The following is a 23056-nucleotide window of genomic DNA, read 5'->3' as shown; positions in this document are numbered from 1 at the left end:
TTTGAAGATGGGATAAAGCTGTCTCTGAACTATTCAGGGCAGAGGCACTTGTCCCTGTCTCACTCCATCCTTTTTTATGGTTCATTGTCCTTTACACTTGCACTCTGTAAGAGGCAATCAGTATATTTATCTATGCTGTCTGTCAGTCCATCCATTCTGTGTGCCTCATGTGTCTACTCTTTTTCTTTTTTTTTTCTCCTCCATCCATCTTTCTCTATCTTTGCCTCCACTTTTAGTTCTTAGTCTCATTGAGTTGCCATATTGACAATCCCCTTCAACATACACCTTAACGGTTGAAAAAAGAAAAATAGCAGCGCAAACTCTGGAGTGCTCATTACATCTAGTCCTGTGCCTTTTCTTTCTAGTTCACCCAAATCAGGCGTACAGAGTCACTGGCTGGGAAATCATTTATTTCCTTAGCCACACTGAAGAGGCTAGACTGCAGTCAAATGTCTCTCTCTCTGTTTGTCTCATTCAATCTCCCTCGCACACACAAAGTGTGGTCCTCTGATCCATTATCTGAGATAACTCAAGCAATTCAAGCCTCATCAGTCTTCGGGTCTGCCCATTGGCTGCACTAATAAACAAGTTACTGATCGATGATAAATAAAGTTCACCAAATAAAAGCCAAGACAAAGTAATTAAAACCAGCACTATATGCATCACCCTTGATGCAGATGGAGGCAGCTCAGTGACTTATTTATAAGTAACTAAATAATACAGAGTGGAAATAATACTCTAAATAATTGAGAGTGGAAATTGTAAAGAAAAAAAAGACAAAAACAGCCTTTATGGGTGCACTGACATATTTTCTGTAGGGTGGCCTGGTGGCGTGGTAGGTAGTATTGATGCCTCACAGCTCCAGGATCTGGGGTTTGTGCCTACGATGGGGTTAATGTCTGTGTGATGGTTCTGTGGTTTTGTCCCATTATCCAAAACATGCACTTAATTGAATTGAATATGCTAAAATACCCATAGATATGTATGTGTGTGTGCGCATGGTGTCCTGTGAGGGACTGGCAATTTTCTACCTTGTACCCAGTATTACTGGGATTAGCTCCGGATCCACTGTGACTCTGACCAGTACAAAGCAATTCCTGCAGGTGAATACATGAAGCATGTTTTAACAGTACAGCGAAATACTTTTCTTTGCATATCTCTTCTTGTTAAGAAGCAGGGTCAAAAATAATAAGAGCCTTATCCAAGGGCCCAACGGTGGCAGCATGGCAGTGCTGAGATTGGGCTCTGATCAATAGCTCAGAGCCTTAATCACTGAGCTATCACAATTTTATTACAACCAAGCAGCTGAAATCACACTATCAAGACATGCAGGTGGAAAATTAAGGGAAAAAAACAACATGAAGTGTCTCAGGTGAGCTGTTAGGATCCTACAACTCTCTGGAACTGCATTGGTGAGATGAACACCATTCTTCCAAAAGATTCCTCAGTTGGTGGTATGATTATGGTGATGTAAAGCTCTGTTGGTCCAGAATCTCCCATAGGTTTTCAGTTGCATTGAGACATCGTGACTTTGAAGGCCATATCATTTACATAATTTTAATCCTCATCAAACCATTCAGTAATCCTTGTGCCCTGTGGATGGGGATGAGTGAGAATAATTTTGAATTGAATGCAGTGACTGTTCCAGTGGATAAGTGGGCCCAAGCCATACCAGGAAAATGTCTCTAGCACAGAAGGACAGTTGTTCCTTTAATTTAAAACTTAACACTTTTAAAGTCAAACATCAGATTTTGTTATGTGGAGGCTATTTCTGCCTTTTAAACTGCTTGCTACTGTGATAATCACTTTAACGATAAAGAGTGTCTTTAATTTCAGGAAGCATGAAAATGTCCAAAAATGAAAATAAACACAGACTTCAATTTTTCAGTGTCAATCCATTTTTTATTTTTATTTATTTATTTATTTATTTTACATTTTTTCCATCTCATCAGAATCTGGAAAATGAAAGAATTTCTTACTTCAGGTTTTGTCTTGTACAGATATTGAAATGAATGACATTCATCATGGTTTCTGTAGGAGTGTAGACGTTACCACACCTAAAATATAACACAATGTAATGTTTGGCATGCATACAATTTAAGAATTAGCATCAATTTTTACTGAGTTGGAGCTCAACTCTGTGAGTCAGTCTGACCTTTTAATGAATGGAATCCAAACACTGAAAGGGGTGTGTGTGTGTGTGTGTGTGTGTGTGTGTGTGTGTGTGTGTGTGTGTGTGTGTGTATTAAACACAAGGAGATGCAAGAAAGATCAGAGGATGAAGAACGGATAGATAGAGTGAGAAGAAAACACTTGAATACCAGCTGGCTACTGTTATATTTTTTTCTACATGCTTTTATTGTGCTGTGTAGTTCACTAAAAATGATACTGTGGCATGTTTGAGTTGCACTTACCTGTTGCCCTTTTTTTCTTGAAGAACTTCCATCATGGTCATCATAGTGGCTTGGATGAAGATGGGTCCATTTTTGTAAATGAAGCAGCTTTTCTGGCTCCATCCATGAATAATCGGCATCTTCATCACTACCAGCATCAATATCAGCACAACACTCACCTACATCCAGGCTACGTGAATTCCCCCAGTGCCCAGAATAGTCTGAATTCTCTGCTGGCTTTGTCCAATCATACACACCCCACAATCAGCACCCAAGATGAGCTATGGACTGAAGGTACTGAGCAACATGAATAGCAATAATCTCTCTCTCTCTCTCTCTCTCTCTCTCTCTTTATCTATGCATGCATGTATGTATGTATCCATCTATCTTAAGGGTGTAACAATACAATGTAATATATTTGTTTGATACAAGATTTTCAATTCAACATTCAATTCGTTTGGCTTATAGTATGTAAGGTGTAATAATAATTTAAACTTAATGAAGCGCCACACTCCCTCCTCTAAAAATAGTAGCTACCTCTTTGTCTCGAATTAGGATATGTTACAAGAGTTAAAAAACAAAAAAAACATGCATCTCCTAAGCACCTTAGGTGAGTGGTTAGCTTAACTCATTTAAAACCGCAGCAAGCAGTCATTGGTGTAACTGGTGTATGGAAGGACTTACTGTAAACTTCTTGATAAGTAAGAACACTTATGGCAACCTGTGGTGAACTGAAACATTAGTGTCGAATCATACACCAGCACTAATACCATAAACACATATACACATCTGCATCAATATCACTCTTTTATGTTGGTTCGGTGGAACTATACGAAAACAAAACAATACAACGTCCACACAACTCTGCCTCTGTGCTGCATTCAGACAGCTTTTCCTAGCCAAATGGAACAGGCAAAACTACAGTGTCATTATGAAGATTCAGTTATTGGTCTTGTACAATGATGAATGCTTTGATCAATTCAAAAGGGAAGTAAGGCACTAAGGCACATATTCAGGCAGCGTTTATCACTGTATTGAAAAATGGATTGTATCAAGACACCACCGCATCTTATTGAGTTGAATTTTGAGTTTGATGTGTTGTTACACGCCTAAAATACATATAAATATACACACATGCCTATATACACATAAAATATTATTCTTTTATGTGTGTCTGCATGTGTAAAACTCGGATGCTTTCAGAACATAATTAAATTAATTAACTAATTTCTAGTGATTCAATAAGCTGCTCAATTTATGAAGAACTGGACCATGAATCGGAATAATTTTTATTCGCATTATACATTTACATGTATTAGGATTTTTACTTGTCGCTTGGTCACAACATGATACATTCAACACACAGCACTATTACCATCCTAATAAGGCTGCAAATAATGATTATTTTGATAATCAATTAATCTGTCAATTATTTCTTTGATGAATCGATTAGTTGGATTTAAAGGCCAATTTTTATTTTCTTATTTTCACATTCTGCCCAATGTTGTCCTTCAAACATTGTGCAAATTGAAGGCTATGAAAAATGTATTAAATGTATCTATGTGGGCTATTCTATACAATGTTCAAAGGATTTTAAAAAATTTATTATATTTTGAAAACAAGAAAAAAACTTCTTGTCCACAAGCTTTAAAGCAGAAGTTAAATTACTATATTAAAAATGCTAAAAAAGAAAAACAAAAGCACAAATTAAGTGTTAACCGGTAAGAGGTTGAATGTTCTGCAGTAACACACATTCACTCATCTGAACAGTTACATGTTTGTTTGAAGCGCTTAATATAAAACATTCTCATGTTGTGGACGACCTGGATCGTGCACCATTTCCGCAGCAGCTCACTCTGCGACCTCCGCTGTTTTTCAGATGTGTTTTATTCATGGAAATGAGTTTTTCACCATCGTGAAGTGACATCACTAGGTTATCCACAGTGATGTCACAGACCCACTTAATCGATAATAAAATTCATTGTTGATTATTTTAATTAGCGATTTTATCAATTAGTTGTCGCAGCCCTACATCCTAATATTCAAATATTGCGCCCAATATACAAGTATTGATAGGCTCAGTTGTAATTTACTTTGCAGCGGCGATAGAAGTAGCCGCTGGATGCAGTTTGTTATCAGGGAGTGGAATCACTTTCCTGATGGTAGTTTTTGGAGTATGTAATTAGTAGGGTGGGAGGTGTCACTGATTTTTCCTGCTCACCTCTTTGTCCTGGTAATGTACAGGTCTTCAAGTGATGACAGACTTCCATCGATAATTTTCTCAGTGTTCTTGATTGTGCGTTGCAGCTTCCTCGTGCCTCTAGAGGAGGCTGCACCAAACCAGATAGTGATGGTAGACGCAAGGATGCGTTCTGTAGTGGCAGTGCAGTATTGCACCAGTATAGCCTGGAGTAGATTGAAATTTGACAGCTGCCATAAGAAAAACATCATTTGCTGAGTATTTTTTTTGTTGATGGATGATGTATGCATCTCCCATTTGAGATCCCGTGTGATCATAGCTCCAGAAACATGAACGAAGTGACAGTGCTCACTGAGTTGTTCAGGATTAGTGGGGAGGAGGAAGATGTGCATTTCAATAATATCTATAATATCTTTTGACTTTGTGAATGAGAGATAGAATGTAGTGAGTAAAAATGTTCATGTTATCAGAAGAATCTGTAAACGTTGTTTCACCTTTGCCAGAACTTTTCACCGTGGCCAAGTCTTGAGTGTCCTCTTTATGTTGTTAATATGTCTACTGACAAAATACCACCCCATCTCCATTTCACACATTCACACAGACACGCCATCCATCATGGAAATCAATCGGCCTTCTATTGACCGGCAGGGCGGCGGTGGTGTTTGAATCATGGTGAATGCACGATGGGAGACTGATTGGCACATCGATCTGAAATATCTTTACCAACCTCATTACACACCGACTTGTCATTTGCCTCTCACTCACAGACTTTCATCTGAAAGACAGAGAGAAACAGCGCGAGAGAAGCAGGAACATATTAATCTCATATTTCCATACAAAATGTTATGGACATCTTTTGATGTACTCGCACATACAGCACATTGCTCCAAGCGCCACATACAGTCTGGTCCATAAGTATTTGGACAGTGACACAATTTTAGTAATGTTGCCTCTGTACCTCACAACAATGGATTTGAAGCAAGTTGTGATTGAAGTGTAGACTTTCAGCTTTAATTCAAGTGGTTTAACCATTTAGGAATTAGTCCCTCCATTTTCACAGGCTCAAAAGTAATTGAACAATTGACTGATAAGCAGTTTCATGGCCAAATGTGGCATGTTTCCTCGTTATTAAATTAAGGAGAAGGTCTGGACATGATTCCAAATGTTGAATTTGCATTTGGTAGCTGTTACGGGGGAACTCTCAATATGCGGCTCAAAGAGGTTTCGATGCAAGTAATGGAGTCATTATTAGGCTGAAAAAAACAAAACGGACCTATCAGAGATGGCAGAAATCAACAATTGGTACATTCTCAAAAAGAAGGAATGCACTGGCAAGCTCAGCAACACCAAAAGGCCTGAAAGACTACGGAAGACAGCTAAAGTGCATTTCTTTCCTTGGTGAAGAAAAACCCTTCGCAAAATTTAGCCAAGTCAAGGACACTCTGGAAGAGGTACAGTAGGCATATCATTGTCAAACTCTACAATCAATACATGCCTTCATGAATGTAAATACAGTGTTTTCTTCAAGATGTGAATCACTGGTAATCCTCAAGAACAGAAATGCTAGATTAGATTTTGAAAACATGTAAAAAGGCCTGCCCAGTTCTGGAAAAGATTCTTTGGACAGATGAAACCAAGATTAACTTGGTTTCATCTGTCCAAAGAGTCTTTTCCAGAATGGTTTATGACGGGAAGAGAAGAGTATGAGGAAGGAAAGGAAGGGCTCATTATTCAAAGCATGTCAAATCGTCTGCCAAATGTGGTTGAGGCAGTGTTATTGCATTGGCATGTATGGCTGCCAATGGAAATGGGTCACTGGTGTTTTTTGATGATGACTGCTAATAGAAGTAGCAGGATGAATGCTGAAGTGTCTAGAGCTATACTACTGCAGAATGGTTAGGACAGCGCTTCACAGTACAGATGGATAATGGCCCAAAACACAGCGAAAAGCAACACAAGAGCTTCTTAAGGCAAAGAAATGGTGTTCTTAAATGTCTGAGTCAGTCACCTGACCTCAACCCAATTGAGCATGCTTTTCACTTACTGAAGATAAAACTCTAGGCAGAAAGACCCACAAACCAGCAGCAACTGAAGGTGGCTGCTGTTAAGGCCTAGTAAAGCATCTCAAGGATTGAGTTTCCATCTCAAGGAAACTCAGCATTTGGTGATGTCCATGGGTTCCAGATTTCAGGTGGTCATTGACTGCAAAAGATTTGCAACCAAGTATTAACAATAATCCTTAAATTTATAATAATGTTGTTTGTCCAATTGCTTTTGAACCTGTGAAAATGGAGGGACACATTGCAATATTTTTTGTTAAACTCCTTGCTCTAAAACCAAAAGTCTACATTTCAATCACATCTTGATTCAATTTGTTTGTACACGTTTGCTAAAGATCATATGGACGAGCCAGAAGGCTGTTGGAAAAATGTTTTCTGGATGGATGAGACCAAAATAGAACGTTTTGGTTTAAATGAGAAGCGTTACATTTGGAGATAGGAAAACACTGCATTCCACCATAAGAACAGTGGTTCTTTATCCCTTCCATGAAACATGGTGGTGGTAGTATCATGGTTTGGGCCTGTTTTGCTGCATCTGGACCAGGATTGCTTGCCATCATTGATGGAACAATGAATTCTGAATCTAAAGGAAAATATCAGGACATCTGTCTGTGAACTGAATGTCAAGAGAAAGTGGGTCATGCAGCAAGGCAGTGACTCTAAGCACACAAGTTGTTCTACCGAAGAATGATTAAGGAAGAATAGTTAATGTTTTGGAATGGCTAAGTCAAAGTCCTGACCTTAATCCAATAGAAATGTTGTGGAAGAACCTGAAGCAAACAGTTTGTGTGAGGAAACCCACCAACATCCCAGAGTTGAAGCTGTTCTGTACTGAGGAATGGGCTAAAATTCCTCCAAGCTGATGTGCAGGACTGAACAACAGGTACCAGAAATGTTTAGTTGCGGTTATTGCTGCACAAGGGGGTCACACCAGATACTGAAAGTAAAGGTTTGCATACTTTTGTCACTCGCAGATATGTAAAATTGGATCATTTACCTCAATAAATAAATGACAAAGTATAGGTGCATGTCAAAAAAAAAAAATGAATATCGTGGAAAGGTTTCATATATTGTAGGTTCACTACACATAAAGTGAAATATTTCAAGCCTTTTTTTTTTTTTTACCCTCTGGGCCCTGAGGGTGTTTTGGGGCCCTGGAGAAGTTTTGACATGCCTTGACATTTGTGTTTTTCAGTTGCTTATAAACATATTAATGGCTAAAGTCTAATTACACTGTATCCAGCACAAACAGGGCTACAATAATAGGTGAGCAGCATGTATGTACATGTTTGTATTTTTGAGAAAATAACGTTTGTCACTGAAATAAGGCCATATAACACATTCTAAACATTTGTTCATAAGACTTTGATCTTTTCGCCTAGATTTGGATCTTGTAGCCTAGAGTTTTTGCTACATAATGATGTGAAAACCATCATGATTACTCACTCATACCAAACAATGTAGTCAATTAACTTTTGTAAGACACTTTTAGTGTCAGAAAGACTGTATGCGAGGTGACATGAATCATCATGAATATTGATGTGATTCACACCTGAGGCGACAAAGACCCCTTCCCTGGGCCTATCAATGAGGAATGTGAATGTGAGAAATAGAAGAATGAATGTGATGAGACCTCATGATTGAATGTATTGTTTGCAGCTTATTTCACAAAATCAAGTTGAAGTTAAAATAAGTAATCTGACTATATATTTTCTTTAAAGAAAATAAAGACTTTACTTACAAATGTTAGACCTGCACTACCTTTCAAAAGTTTTAGATCAGTAAGATTTTAAAATGTTTTTAAAAGAAGTCTCTTCTGCTCACCAAGGCTTGATCCAAAATACAGTGAAACAGTGATATTGTGAAATATTTTTACAATTTAAAATAACCTGTTTTCTGTTTAAATATATTGTAAAATGCAATTTATTTATTAATGCAATTTATCAAAGCTGAATTTTCAGCAACATTACTCTCTTCAGTGTTACATGAAAACATTCTAATATGTTGATTTGCTTCTCAAGAAACATTTATTATTATCAATGTAGAAAACAGTTGCAGAATGAAAGAAATATTTTTGAAGTGTCCAGTGCACATGGGGAGAGACGAGAGTATTTCCGAAAGTGGATGGTTTGTATGAGCCCACTCATCCGTCTATGCGTAGCCTACTTGCTCACATAGAATTGCATATAAGCATTGTAAACTTTGATGTGAACAGTTCACAGCACACAGATTTGAGAATACTGTAGAGTTGCATGTCTTTGTGCCATTTTTGAAAACCGTACCTGTTCTACTGAAGACACAAGTGAACAACACATACCTGGCATTTCCAAGGTGTGTCCTGCCTTTTACCGTGCTGTACTTTGCAAAGCATGCATGTCCTATGACCAGGGAATGAATCTAATGATGAAATGTGATGCTTTTTAGGTATTGTTGGGGGCGTTTACCATTTTGCATAGATCGTCTCAGCATATTACCGTTTGAATAGTGGGTGTGGTCACATTAACAATAATTAGCTGAGCCAGGAGAAACTATGCATCTCTTTAGTTTCATACTTATTACATCGCAGTAGAATATTTGTTTTAAATGTCAACTATTTTATTTAAAGGTAGACATTTCAAGTTTTCTTTAGACATATTTTTCATATTTGTGTGATTAAGTATTCACTGAGTTTCAGTTCATTTTTTGAAGTGTTTCACAAAGATTCTTGCAGCGACAAATACAGCTGAAAGTGCACCCTGTTTATTTTCTTTATTTTACAAAAGCACAAGGTTTTGTTGTTATCGTGAGTGTACACAAATAGAAGTAGACCCTTTTATAGTTTCTAATGATGCCTTACATGTATCTGTATGGCCAAAAGTGACGGAGTATTTTAAGTTGTTTCTGCTGTCGTGAGGAAAAAATCCAGCAGAATGCATCAACATGTTCGTTGGGTGCTAAGGTTTAATCATGATGATTATGGCTTACAGTTCATGTAACTCTAAAATCCAGTATCTCAAAATATTAGATTAAAGATTTTATAATACAGAAATGCCGACCTGAGGAGAGCTCTAATCAGCTACTTAACTCAAAACACCTGCAAAGGTTTCCTGAGCCTTTAATCTCTTGGCCTGGTTCAGTACACAACCACAATCATGAGGAAGATGAAAGTAAATGTTGCATTTAATTTGGAAATCAAGGACCCAGAGTCTGGAGGGAGAGTGGAGAGGCACAGAATCCAAGTTGCTTGAAGGCCAGTGTGAAGTTTCCACAGTCAGTGATGATTTGGGGTGCCATGTGCTCTGCTGGTGTTGGTCCACTGTGTTTTCTCAAGTCGCGAGTCAATGCAGCGTCTACCAGGAGTTTTTAGAGCACTTCATGCTTCCATCTGCTTACAAGCTTTATGGAGATTTTTTTATTTCCATGAACTGTAAGCTGCAATCATCAATATTAAAACAAAAAAAGGCTTGAAATATTTAACTTTGTGTAATAAATATATGAAAGTTCCACTTTTTTAAATTAATTACGGGGGAAAAAAATTATTTTTCCATGATATTCATTTTTTTGGAGATGCACCTGTATAATATTTTTCAGTCATTTGTTTAATTGGGTTCTCTTTATCGACTTTTAGGTCTTGTGTGAAAATCTGATTATGATTTAGGTCATATTTATGCAGAAGTATAGAAAATTCTAAAGGGTTCACAAACTTTCAAGCACCACTGTACATTTCCTTAGAGATGCCCAAATTCTCACACGGGTTTTAAAAAATATAAATTAATTAAATTAAATTTATTTAAAATATAAAAACATTTGGGTTCAGTGGCAGCTTGTTTTTTTTTGCACATGCACCATGACCTATGACATCTTACCACCAGAATGCACATTTATTCTGGTTATTCTGGTTTATCCAGAATTGTGTATTTCATGAAACGTTGTTGATGCTTGCTGAATAGGACAAGGCTGCAAATGTCAGTGTTAACATTAAGGAGTGATTTTTAGTAATTAACTGAATTGATACAAAATTATGGAGCGTTTTAGGAGCTTAAGGATTGTCTTCTCAATTGCAATAGTGAAGCGAGAGGGCTTCTTCCCACGCCTCAAGCATAACATGCATTCTGCAGTTTCACTGATGTATGTGGTTGAAATGCCACCTTGCTTTAGACTTGATGAGAATGCTTTGTTTGTCCAGCTTAACTTAATACTTTACTCTTTTATCTGTTGTTCTGTTCAGGAGTCAAGGCCACAAATATGTTCATCTAGATGTGTTCCTATTACTGTGTGAAAAGATGGGAGCAGACCAGGTAGACGTCAGCACAGGGATCTTTTTGTAATCCAGAGAAGAAAACACAGATGGTTAGAGGTAGAGGTGGAAAAACCAGCAGAAGCTATATATATGTATGCAGGGAAATGGCAAGCCTTGACATATGAATGCATAGTGCGTGTATAAACAATGGACGAGCCCTAAACAGAAACACACACTCACTGCTCACTTTAATAGCAACACCAGTACACCTGCTCATTTATGCAGTTATCCAATCAGCCATTCATGTGACAGCAGCACGATGCATACAATCATGCAGATATAGGTCAAGTGCTTCAGTTAATATTCACATCAGAATGGGGAAAAAGTGTGATCTCTGAGACTTTAACCTTGGCATTGTTTATACCAATGGGCTGGTTTGAGTATTTCAGATACTGCTGATCTCTTGGGGAATTCCACAAATAAATGTCTCTAGAGAAAAAAAAAACATCCTGTGTGCAGAGTGTCTGCAGGCTGAAACACCTTGTTGATGAGAGATCAGAGGAGAATGACCAGACTGGTTTAAGCTGACAGGAAGTCTATTGTAACTCAAATAAGCAACCGTAGTGAGCAGAAAAGCATCTCCGAATTCAACACATCAAACCTTAAGATGGATAAGCTACTAAAGCAGAAGACCACATCAGGTTTCACTCCTGTCAGCCAAGAATCTGAGGCTATCATGGGCACAGACTCACCCAAACTGGACAGCGGAAGACTGGAAAAAGACCAACTGTCCAGTTTGGGTGAGTCTGTGCCCATGATCACCTCAGATTCTTGTTCTTGGCTGACAGGAGTGGAACCCAATGTGGTCTACTGCTATTGTAGCTCATCCACCTCAAGGTTCTATGTTTTGTGCATGCTGAAATGTTTTTCCACTCCCCATGTTTGTAAAGAGTGAGTATAAGAGTTTACTATATCCTTCCTGGTAGCTTGAACCAATCTGACCATTTTCCTCTGACCTCTCATGAGCAAGGTGTTTCCACCCACAGAACTGTGGGTCACTCAATGTTCTCTCTAAACTCTAGAGACTGATGTCACGGACATCATGCTTTTTTCTTTATTCTGATGTTTGATATGAACATTACCTGAAGCTCATGTATCTTGTATCTGTATGAATATATGCATTGTGTTGCTGCAACATGATTGGCTGATTAGATAAATGCATGAATTTGCTGATGTGCTGGTGTTCCTAATAAAGTGGATAATAAAGCGTGTATATTATAATTAGATGTTGAACATTGACAAGTTTGAGCGGAGGTGGGAGTGTCTAAGGGCATGACACTGTTAAATTGCATTAGCTCACATCATGCATCAGTGAGAAAACATGGTCACTGAGCTCTCATGGAGGCAATTTAGGCAATCAGTGTATCTTATTAATTAAAACAGTGATTAATGATTTAGCCCCATTAGATCTGTTTATTTTACTCTCCCATATAACCATAAAAACATTAACTGTGGCGCTCTCATCAAGTTTTAGGCCATCTCCAACCATTTTTCTTCTGATCTTTAATATTGACCTTCCCAGTAGATCATTTCAGTGCATATGAACATTATTTATGGTTTTGCAAAATCATTTTTGGATTTTTTTAAGAATGGTTTCATACTACTATTTGACATTGCTAATGTTCTTCTCAGATGTTGGTCCAGCAATCCATACTACCAGGACAGCAGGGGCGGTGGGTCCAGGGATTTATCAAGGTGATGCCCTCTTGGTGCCGCAGGCTTTTATTTCCATGGAAACAGAGAACCAAGATCCCGATGGAGAGGAGAAAATCGTCTATCTCTAAGTTCAAGTCTCTTTCCTTCCAGAGCTCACACAGATGCAAACTCAAACAGAATTGAAACCCTTGAAGAGCAGCTGCGAAGCTACTTCATCTTGATTGGGAAATTGCACTGATGCCATAGACACACATAATCAATAGAGGGTGAAAGTTTTCCATTCAAATGATTTTGATGCAAATTTTATCGCCGTCTTTCAGATAACATTGTTTTTAAATTTGCACTTTTACCCTACTCGTATGTGAGTATTCTCACTTCTGAGATCCAGATCAGTGCAGTTGGGACTCTCTGATGTATAATCATTAGAAAATGGTAACACTGTTTCACACTTGCTTTGTTTTTCTGTTATAAACAAGGTTTAACAAAACCCCATTCACAATTTAATAATGTTTAGCCACATAGGAATCACCAAATCATGTATCACCAAAATCTTCTCAAGTTGCCATTTTCATTCCTTACCAGTTTTCAGATGGACCGTTTGAAGAATCTCTTTAACTGTTCACTGTCCCATGACCCATGGGCAGCTCCGGACTCCAGTCCTACCAGCCCTGTAGAGGAACAATATGGAGTCGATATACATACATTCAGAGATTTTATTTCACTCAAAACATTGTCCATTTATCTCGAGAGTAGGTTTATTCAACACATCTTTCAAGCGGGAAAAATTGAGACCAGCGATTATAAACATTGTGGGGGAGGCTTCCAGGGTGTCAGTTAATGATATTGGAGAGTTCAGAACTGTCAAATCATTCCAGACTCACAACTTCTTTGGTTCATCTACTGTTTTTTGTAGGTTAATGCTCCTTTTGCACATTTTTGAGTTCTAACTTATAGCAGCATACTCTTATGGAAAAAGCATTAAGGTCGGCAGACTGTCATTCCTCATCCTTTTCTGATGTTTCCCTGTGCTTAGCATAAGACATAGCATTTACTAAATAATTTGCGTCAAAATGAATGACTGAATAACTATCCGGCGTTTTAAAAGGTTATATCCTTGTAATTCCCAGATAATCTTGTGGCAATTTTTGAGGTGTGTGTTTGTGTGTCTGTGTGTTTTAAAGGTCTTCCCTAGGGTCAGCATTGTTTCTTACTGCCTGAAGCCTACTGAGACAGAATTAGGTTTCTCAATTTCAACTTGCTTATCTCACACACACTACATTCTGTACTAGCTGAGGCTTACTTAATAGTTATTTATTTCAAATAGAAACTTCATTAACATAATCTTTTTTTCAGTGGATACGAAATGATTTGTCCTGCTTTATTAAAGCACTCTAGTCCTGTTTCTCAGAAACCAATGCCACTCCTCTAAATGAGAGAGAACGATTATTTATATGAATATTCTGATTGGATGTATTTATATTTAATTTAGTCATGCTTCATGATAGTTACCAGATTTTATAGTGTAATTTCAACTTCAGCATCCATATCCCTATATCATATATCCTGTATTCCTGTAGTAAATCCTGTAACAAAACATTTAGATCCAGGTTTGGTGGAGAAAATCTTCTAATCCTCTGAGTACAAGTAGTGCAAGAGGAAAATGCAGGTTTATGGGTAATTGGGAATAACAAATTCAATCTTAATTCATAACATGTTGGTATTAAAATAGCTTTTAACAACTGCAGTACTATGCTATGTGGTTGCATGACAAGTCATAGCACTCCATAGTTTAGTTTTTCCCTACAGGTCAATTTGCCTAAATCCTTCAAACATTGATTTCTTAGAATACCCTTGCACCATGGTGTTTTTTTTTGTTTTGTTTTGTTTTTAAATACAAATGCACTGGAAACAGCACCTTGTTTTTTATGTTTGTAAAAAGACTATTTGGACCACACAAACTCCCAAACTGCAGTGCTCTTTACTCCATAAGAAATACTCAGAGTTTATGGGCTTTCTGCATGTCACTGGCCATCAGCCTTTAACTTTCAGCAATTTTACAAACTCAAGTAAATTCATCATTATAAAAATTCAAAGTAAAGAAACAAATTCTTTGAATATTGAATATTTGAGCTTTCGTCAATGACCGATTGTATCATGAAAGTCCTTGGAGTTTTACTGAATTTCAGTAAAATTTGTAATAACAGATCCTGTAATTTGTCCGTACATATCCCAATTCTTTTTTTTATTCCATTATTTTTTTCCCACTTTATTTGTAACTTATATTTATTGTTATTTTATGCATACTGTGTAGTATGAACTCAATATGGTGTACATATGGACTGTTTTATACAATTGTATGTACAAATTACTCTTTGTAATTTATCACACCTTATCATATTCATTATCATAATCTGTTTTAGGAATAATGACGTCTCAAAAATCTTTGAATAAAGATGATTATTGCTGAGTTTGGTGTTTTGCCAGTCTGATGGTAGAACTGGAGACCATGATAGGCATCATTGTAACTATGAGGACGTATCCAGGATTAAGTGTAGTGTACTAAGGTAACAAGTATAAGGGGAAAAAAATGCATTTCAGACACAGGTTTGTAGGTGGTGATGCGAGTTGATCTTAAAAATGCTCAAAGCATTTTTGTGTTTCCAAAGTTCTAAAAGTGTTCCAGAGGTAGTTTTTTTCCTTCCTCACTTCACTATTGCCATAGAAACAACTTGCAGTGGTAACTGAGAGGTCATTAATCTTCTGTTTGGTACAAAGGTATTTAACAATGATCAGCCACTGGAATTTGCTTTACAATTTGCAATCTGTTGTCTTTGTATCAGTTAAACCTACCTTACATACACACATTGGACATTTTATGCACTTTTCTAGGTACAGAGCTTCTCTTTCTTTGCTTAGCACTGCTTGTTAGCCACCTTTTACTTATTTCCTTAGGCAAACAAGACCACTGCTGAACAGATTTTATTTGGGTGTGGTGCTGGTATGGGTATATTGAGTCCAGGTTATATCCAACTTTTAATTCAAAGATCTTTTTGTATAGGTGGTCCTTTTTTTGCAGTTCAGTTCATTAGTGAAGGTTATGCAGCACACATGAATTTGCAAGTTTAAAATGCACACCGGCATGGAACGCAGTTAGGTCACTTTCACACACCAGTGGCATTTGGCTAAAGTACCTACAAGATTTGCATGTGCTTTTCTTCTATTGGTATTCGCATATAACTTTAAGGCAATGGGTCAATAGGTAATGAATTATAATGAGTGCTTTACTCATTTCATTATGTTTCTAATTGTATATTATTCTAAGGAATAGAAGATCTACTTAATGCTTCCAAATGCTCCAAGGAACAATGATTACTTTGCAGATATTGTGCCCATATTATCACCATTGCATATTTTTAAAAAATAAATACGGAGCATTCCACGAGCTGCTTATATAATTTGTATAATAATAGGCTGATTATGGTGGTGTTTTGGGGATAGAGTTGTGCTGCAAAGACTTATAGTGCACTTTGGAAGAAAACAGAAAATGTCATTTTTTTCTTATTCTGAATAACTAGAGGCATACCACAGCACTGGTAAACTCTCAATCCTGATTGGTAAGAAAGTGTTGATTCATTTTCTATAACAGCAGTCCTATGTCACCCCTCCTAACCGCCAGGGGAGATGTTTCAACACCTGGATACTAGGAGTGTTTGTCATAAATTAAGTGAGGTGTGAAAAACATTTTGACTTTATCAAACCCATACCCCTGCTTCAATTCCAACTCCCTCTTTATCGCGAATCAGGAAACGCTACAAGGTTATTTTTTGTTTGTTTTTTTAAAAACAAAACAAAAAAAAAACATGAATCTCCTAAGCATGTTGTTGGTAGTCTCATTAAGGTCTTCAGTTGGCTACAAGCTACTGGGAAAAACCTACTCAGCATTTACACGTAATTATAGCTATTGTGTCCCTCAGGCATGTGAGAAGGCTCATAATGCTTAGTTGAGGTTAGTGATCGTCACTACCTTGATATAGGGGCCGGTGTGGGCTGCCTCTGTTAGCTCCCAGGTCCTTCAAACACTTTCCATGTTCCACATATAGGTTTCTAGACAACTTCATTTATTGTGTTACTATTTATTTATTTATTTGACAATTCAACTCATTTGTCTGTCTTTATTCACCAACATAACTCATACTCTGTAAAGGTAAATATTATGAATGCACATTAGCCATGTTATGATCATGTAAAAGTGCTAGTGTGTTTACTAATTTAATAATAATAATACTTCAGTACAATGTTTCTTGTTCGGTGTATATTATTATCCAGTGCTTTTGTCTCCCACACACTGGGCTTTGAATACTGTAGCCATTCCATTTAAAAAAGTAATGGCAATGCACATTTCTATGACCCTCTGTGGTTTTGGGTTCAGCTAGCTGACTTGGTGTGAATTGTCTGCTACAGAAAATTGGGGTCAATTTGGGGTGAAACAGTGAAATGGTGACAACCTACTGTAGGTTTACTAGCCATCGTCTAATGCGATAACTATGAAATGGAAGGCTATGGAAGCTTAAATAGTTCACAGAGAAACACATCAGTGCTCAGAATATTTGAGAATTCATTTGTTTTTTGTTTTTTAATGTTCCGTCTTAAACACTTTACGGCGGACACTCATTTTGATGTGCCATTATGAAGGATGTCTCACAAACAATGCTACTGGAAACGCGAGAACCAAAACGGAAATGTGTCATAGCACTGAATACAAATAACCCATTTTGGTATTTCTTTAGCATAGTGTTTCTGAGAAAATTGCACTCGGATTAGCACTTTTATTGGTGAATGACTAAATTGCAATCTGACTATCCTTCCCCAAAAACGAAAAGGGGAAGTAAGCATGATAATGATTATATACATCATTGTCTTGTGGAAGTATCTTGTGGAACACCTATTTTACTTCTCTATGCATAGTGAAGCCACCATTAACATTTACAAACAGATAATGGTGAGTCAAATAAGACCTGAAAGAGCTGTTCCCTAATCTCCAAGAACATTTTCTTGTCTGTCGAAAATAATATAATGACCTACATTATTCAAAGCTGCACTAAGATTGAGTCACACAAGCAAGAAGACTTTAACCAGCACAGTCTCCTTTTCTAGGATCTTGGCATTATAAAGTGGAAGTTTGATAATGGCATATAATTTGACAGCTGACAAGGGTGAAGGTCAGATTTTTTTTTTAATTGGTGATTTGATAACTGGTAGATTTAGGTACATAACCCATGCTAAAGGAAGAGTTGATCATTTTTAGTATATAAAAATTGTTTTATAACTAGTTATAAATAATTCTATTAATGTTCTTTAAAAATATGTAGGTAAGGGAGCTACAACCCCAATTTTAAAATTCAGTTCACCCTGTCATATTGAAAACACATTATTTGATGTTTTACTTTGTGAATTTAATGTATTTTTGAAAATATACACTCATTTCAAATTTGAAGACACTCCAAAAAAAAAGTTGGGACAGTCGACTGTTTACCACTGTGTTACATCACCTTTTCTTTTAATGACACTTAATAAGTGTTTGGACACTGAAGACACCTGTTGGTTAAGTTTAGCAAGCGGAATTTTCCCCCATTCATCCATTATGAATTTCTTCAGCAGCACAACTATATTGGATCTTTGTTGCCTTATTTTGCACTTCATAATGTGCCACACATTCTCAATTGGAGACAGGTCAGGACTGCAGGCAGGCCATGCTAGCACCTGCACTCTCTGCTTATGCAACCATGTGCTTGTAATCCGGGCAGAATGTGGTTTAGCGTTGTCCTGCTCTGGATGGCAGCATATGTTGCTCCAAAATGTGTACATATTTTTCTGCATTAATGCTGCCCTCACAGATGTGCAAGTTACCCATGCCATGGGCACTGACACACCCCCATACCATGACAGACGCTGGCTTTTGGACCTGACACTGATAACAGCTTGGATGGTCCTATTCCTCTTTGGCCCAGAGAACTCGATGGCTATTTTGTCCAAAAACTATTTGAAATGTTGACTCGTCGGACCACAAAACACGATTCCACTGTGCTACTGTCCATCTCAGATGAGACTGAGCCCAGAGAAGTCAGCAGTGCTTCTGGGACAGTGTTGATGTATGGCTTCTGCTTTGCATAGTAAAGCCTTAACTTGCATCTGTGGATGCAGCGGCGAATGGTGTTGGCTGACAAAGGTTTACCAAATTATTCCCAAGCCCATGTCAGGATATCCATTACAGACTCGTGATGGTTTTTAAGACAGTGACGTCTGAGGGATCGGAGATCAAGTGCATTCAGAAGTGGTTTTTGGCCTTGGCCTTTACACACCGAGATTTGACCAGATTCCTTGGATCATTTAATTATACTGTGCACTGTAGAAGGTGAAATGCCCAAAATCCTATCGATTTATCTTTGGGGAATGTTGCCCTCAAAGTGTTGGATTATTCGCTGGCACAACTGTTGCCAGATTGGAGAGCCTCGACCCATCCTTGCTCTTGAAGGATTAGGACTTTTTTTTTTTTGGAGGCTCCTTATATACTGTGTTTAGATGATTACCTCACCTGTTTCACATCACCTGCTTATTTCTACTTGTCACATCACTATTAGTCCTAAATTGCCCCTGTCCCAACTTTTTTGGAATGTGCTACATGCATCAATTTCAAAATAAGTGTTTATCTTCAAAAAACTATGCAGCTGATTAGGTAAAACATCAAATACCTTGTCTTTATAAGTCAAATTACATTTACAAATCATTCCTTTTTGGTACACAGGTTGATTATTAAGAGTAAATCAGTGGCATTAGTTCAGTCTATTGGATTGTACTGAAATATTCTAACCAATTTGCTGATGTTTTTCACTGCATAATTAGTTACCAAATTGACAGACAAACTAATAGTCATTGCTGCTGCATGCTATCATATTTGTGCTTCAGTGGCTTATTCATAGGTAACTTTACTACTGTATTAAATAATAATCTAGTATTATTTTTAGTTGTTTTTCATTAAGGTGTACATATATGATCTTCTAGCAACAGTATGAGCCTTTTTATAGTTAAAAAGGGGTTCCTTCCACACGATTTGAAATGCTACCAGTTTAGCTTGATGCTGAAATTCTTTTGAATTCTTTTCCATTTGCAGCTTTTGAGTGGTCTGCTTTAAGGTGCAAGTGTGATTTATTATACCAGGGTAAAATTTTGATGTCTTTGCGTAGTGAAGTGCATATATTATGAAATTTATTATGGAACATTTTAAATAAAATGACATGGTGATCTGAGGCAATATCAGACTCTTTTCTTTATTTAATCCAAATGCCAATTGATGGTTGGCCGTGTTATATTCTGATTGACTCTTACTAAGGTGAAAATATACACAAACATAGCTCTCCAAAGGTCTTGTTGATTATGAAAATGAATACTGAAGTCTATGACAATTACTTTTTTTTTCTCCTGAAACAAGTAGGTTTGAGACAAAGTCTGCAAATCCTGAAAAGGTCATTGGTCACCTGTAAATAGTAATTAGTGGAAATATAGTCTAGATTTTTGTGGGTACATTCATTATTGTAATATGTACTGTAAAAAAGTTAAATTAAGATTTCTGTGAAATGCTTAGAGTATCATTATAAATAACTGTGATGCCGCCTCCTCCTTTGCCAATTACACAAGAGCGGTGTATATAGCTACATCCAGGAATGTTAGCTTCATTTAATACTACATGCTCATTCGCCTTAACCCAAGTTTTATGTTAAATGAAGTGCTTTCATGAAAGTGATAATTAATGTTTAGCAATCCTATCTTCAGATCAAAGGTGCTGCCTGTGCATTTGGCATGGTCTAATTTTATGTTAATTAGATTGCTTAATATTAACTTTATTTTACATTTTTGTTTCACTGTCATCTGCACCCCCGGCCTATGGACTATCTCAAACTTAAATGGATGAAGGAGCAGATAACAACGAGTGATCCGCGTGATGGCATCTTTCATGCGACGGAACCACTGGAGCGGGGCATGGTCCAAACAGAACGTGAAGGCCTGTCCCAGCAGGTAGTATCGGAGGCCCATTTCATGGCTAGACCGTCTTTCTCTATCGTGCTTTACGTACTCTCTTGTGTAGAAAGCTTGCGGCTGTTGTATAGCACGGGGTGCTCCTCCCCCTTCACCACCTGGGACAACATGGCCCCCAACCTCCTGTCTGACACATCTGTCTGTAAAATAAAAGGGAGAGAGAAGTCAGGAGAATGTAAGAGTGGTCCGTCACAAAGTGCAGCTTTTACCTGAGTGAAAGCCTGCTGGCACGGCTGTCTGCTGGACCAGATCTGGCGCCCCTTTTTTTGTGAGATCAGTCAGCAGGTTGGTGACATCCAAATAATTTGGCAGGAACCTACGAATAATAGCCAGCCAGCCCCAGAAACTGTCTCGCCTCCTTTTTGGTATTGGGTCTTGGGCAGGCCGCATTCACTGTTGTCATATCAATTTGGAGATGCACCTGCCCATGGCTCAACTGGAAGCCCAGATACCATACTTCCACCCGTCCAATCGCACATTTATTTGGGTTTGTGGTGGGTTTGGGTTTGTCCATGAGCTGCTGGAATGTTGCAGGGGCCCCAAATAACCCAAAAGAAAGGGTCACAAATTGGTATAACCCAAATGGAGTGGGAAAGGCATTTTTTCAGATATTGGAGATATTGTAATCAAAGGGATCTGCCAATATCCCTTTGTAAAATCCAGCGTTGAAATAAAAGTGAGTCGCGTTGAATTTAGACACCGCGTTGACTTTTCTAAAGTCCACACAAAACCGGACTGTCCCGCTGGCCTTGGGAACCAAAACCACTGGGCTGCTCCAGTAACTGTGGGACTCGATTACCCTCATGTCGAGCATAGCCTTGAGTTTGTCCCGGACTATACATGTTTTGTGTTCGGGCAGCCGATAGGGGAGGTGCCAGATACTACAGTACACCTTCAGAGGTCTTGGAGTCCATGCCTCGACAGGTCAGAGCTGTTTTGGCAGCACAAGGGAGACCTACACAATATTAGGATTTCAGTTAGATCTTAGAAGTCCTGACTCCAAAGTGTTGCACAGCATCAAAAGAAGATGCTGTAGCAAACATAACTGCCATATACCAGCTGAACCACTGCGGCGCATTCTCCTTTTACATAGTGGTAATTCTTTGGTCTTTGAATGACTGGTCCTGTTTGTCTTAATTTCTGGATTTGTGTTAGCTTTCTTTCTTTAATTATAATTTTTTTCTCCATATTTACTAGTTCTTTAATTAATGCCATTAATATGAAAAACTGGGTGTCACAAAATGTAACTTAAATAAGTAAATAAATATTTACACTTGTCAGTGTAATTTGTGTATAAATTTGCAGATTAAATGATTTGAAGCTGATCAGTTGAGGTTCACATTATTGAGTCTTCTTATACATAAATTTACACAAACTCAGGAGCTCGAACAGGATGTGAACATTTTTTCTGAACTAACAGAATTTTCATGAACACGGTATTTCTTGTGTAAATGCTCCTATGAACATACATTAGTTCATGTCCAGGTTGATAAATGAGGTGAATGTACACACAACATGGATATGTGCACAGCATCTATCAAGTGATGCATGGATTTGTGATTTTATTGCGTTTCCTTCAAATTGTACATGCTACACTGTGCAGTCCTTCAATAAAAAGGAAGGGGCGAATCCCCGTTTACTAAACACATTGTAATTACATACACACATTAGTGCTCTTTGATGCAGGGAAGGCCTCATGGTAATGACACGCAAACAAGTACTTATCGCTCCCATGCTCTTTAATTTTCAACAAATCCTTCCATTCCCTTAATTAGGTGCCATTGCTTTTTCGTCCTTAATTACTCCACAGAATAGAGGACTCTTTGGGTTATCACACTGTAAATGTCTACACACACACACACTGTAAAGTGAGCTTTGCTAATTTAGATTTGACTGAAGGCAAGAGCTTGTTTTATTTTTTGCAGTAGTGGAATGTGATGGCAAAAGCTACTTTGCTTTGATGCTTTTCCCTTGAAGCATACAAACAATTACATGGCTGAGTTCAAAACTGAAGAGATTTAACTGAAATGAGTTTAAGAAAAAAATATAACTCAAGAAATATTTTTAAAAAATGGGCAAAAAACATTGACTTTTGGTTAAAAGGAATATTCTGTCATTTCGAAAACTCTTCAAGCAACACTGCTATGTAAACTTTTTTTTTACAGACTGTATTAAAAAATTTTGGTTACACTTCAAGAAATGGGATCAGGTTTTTTTTAAAATTACTCTAAAATTAGAAGATCTAAGTAAGACATAGGTGAAAAAATAAATATAAAGCTTTAAATATTTGATGGAACACTTCTTTAATATTTTCCAGGATTTTATTGCTAATAGTAAGTAAACTCAACTCTTATCAGTTCATATGCTGGTTACAATG

The 23056-nt window shown here is 37.5% G+C and overlaps 1 protein-coding gene across 7 annotated transcripts in view; it reads left to right on the top strand.

Annotated features, from left to right (window-relative positions):
• Positions 1-15055, top strand: part of arhgef28a (Rho guanine nucleotide exchange factor (GEF) 28a) — a 127830-nt gene extending 112775 nt beyond the window's left edge. For all 7 annotated transcript variants that reach the window (XM_053618307.1, XM_053618308.1, XM_053618310.1 and 4 more), the window contains 2 exons: positions 2438-2687; positions 12565-15055. In XM_053618307.1, coding sequence (XP_053474282.1) covers positions 2438-2687; positions 12565-12716 — 402 coding nt within the window. In that variant the 3' untranslated portion in view covers positions 12717-15055. The remainder of the gene's footprint in view (positions 1-2437; positions 2688-12564) is intronic.
• Positions 15056-23056: the final 8001 nt, after the last annotated feature.

Source organism: Ictalurus furcatus, chromosome 28, assembly GCF_023375685.1.
Source record: "Ictalurus furcatus strain D&B chromosome 28, Billie_1.0, whole genome shotgun sequence".
In the NCBI taxonomy this organism is placed as follows: Eukaryota; Metazoa; Chordata; class Actinopteri; order Siluriformes; family Ictaluridae; genus Ictalurus; species Ictalurus furcatus.
Note: the sequence above shows the minus strand (reverse complement) of the source record. Positions and strands in the feature narration are given on the sequence as shown.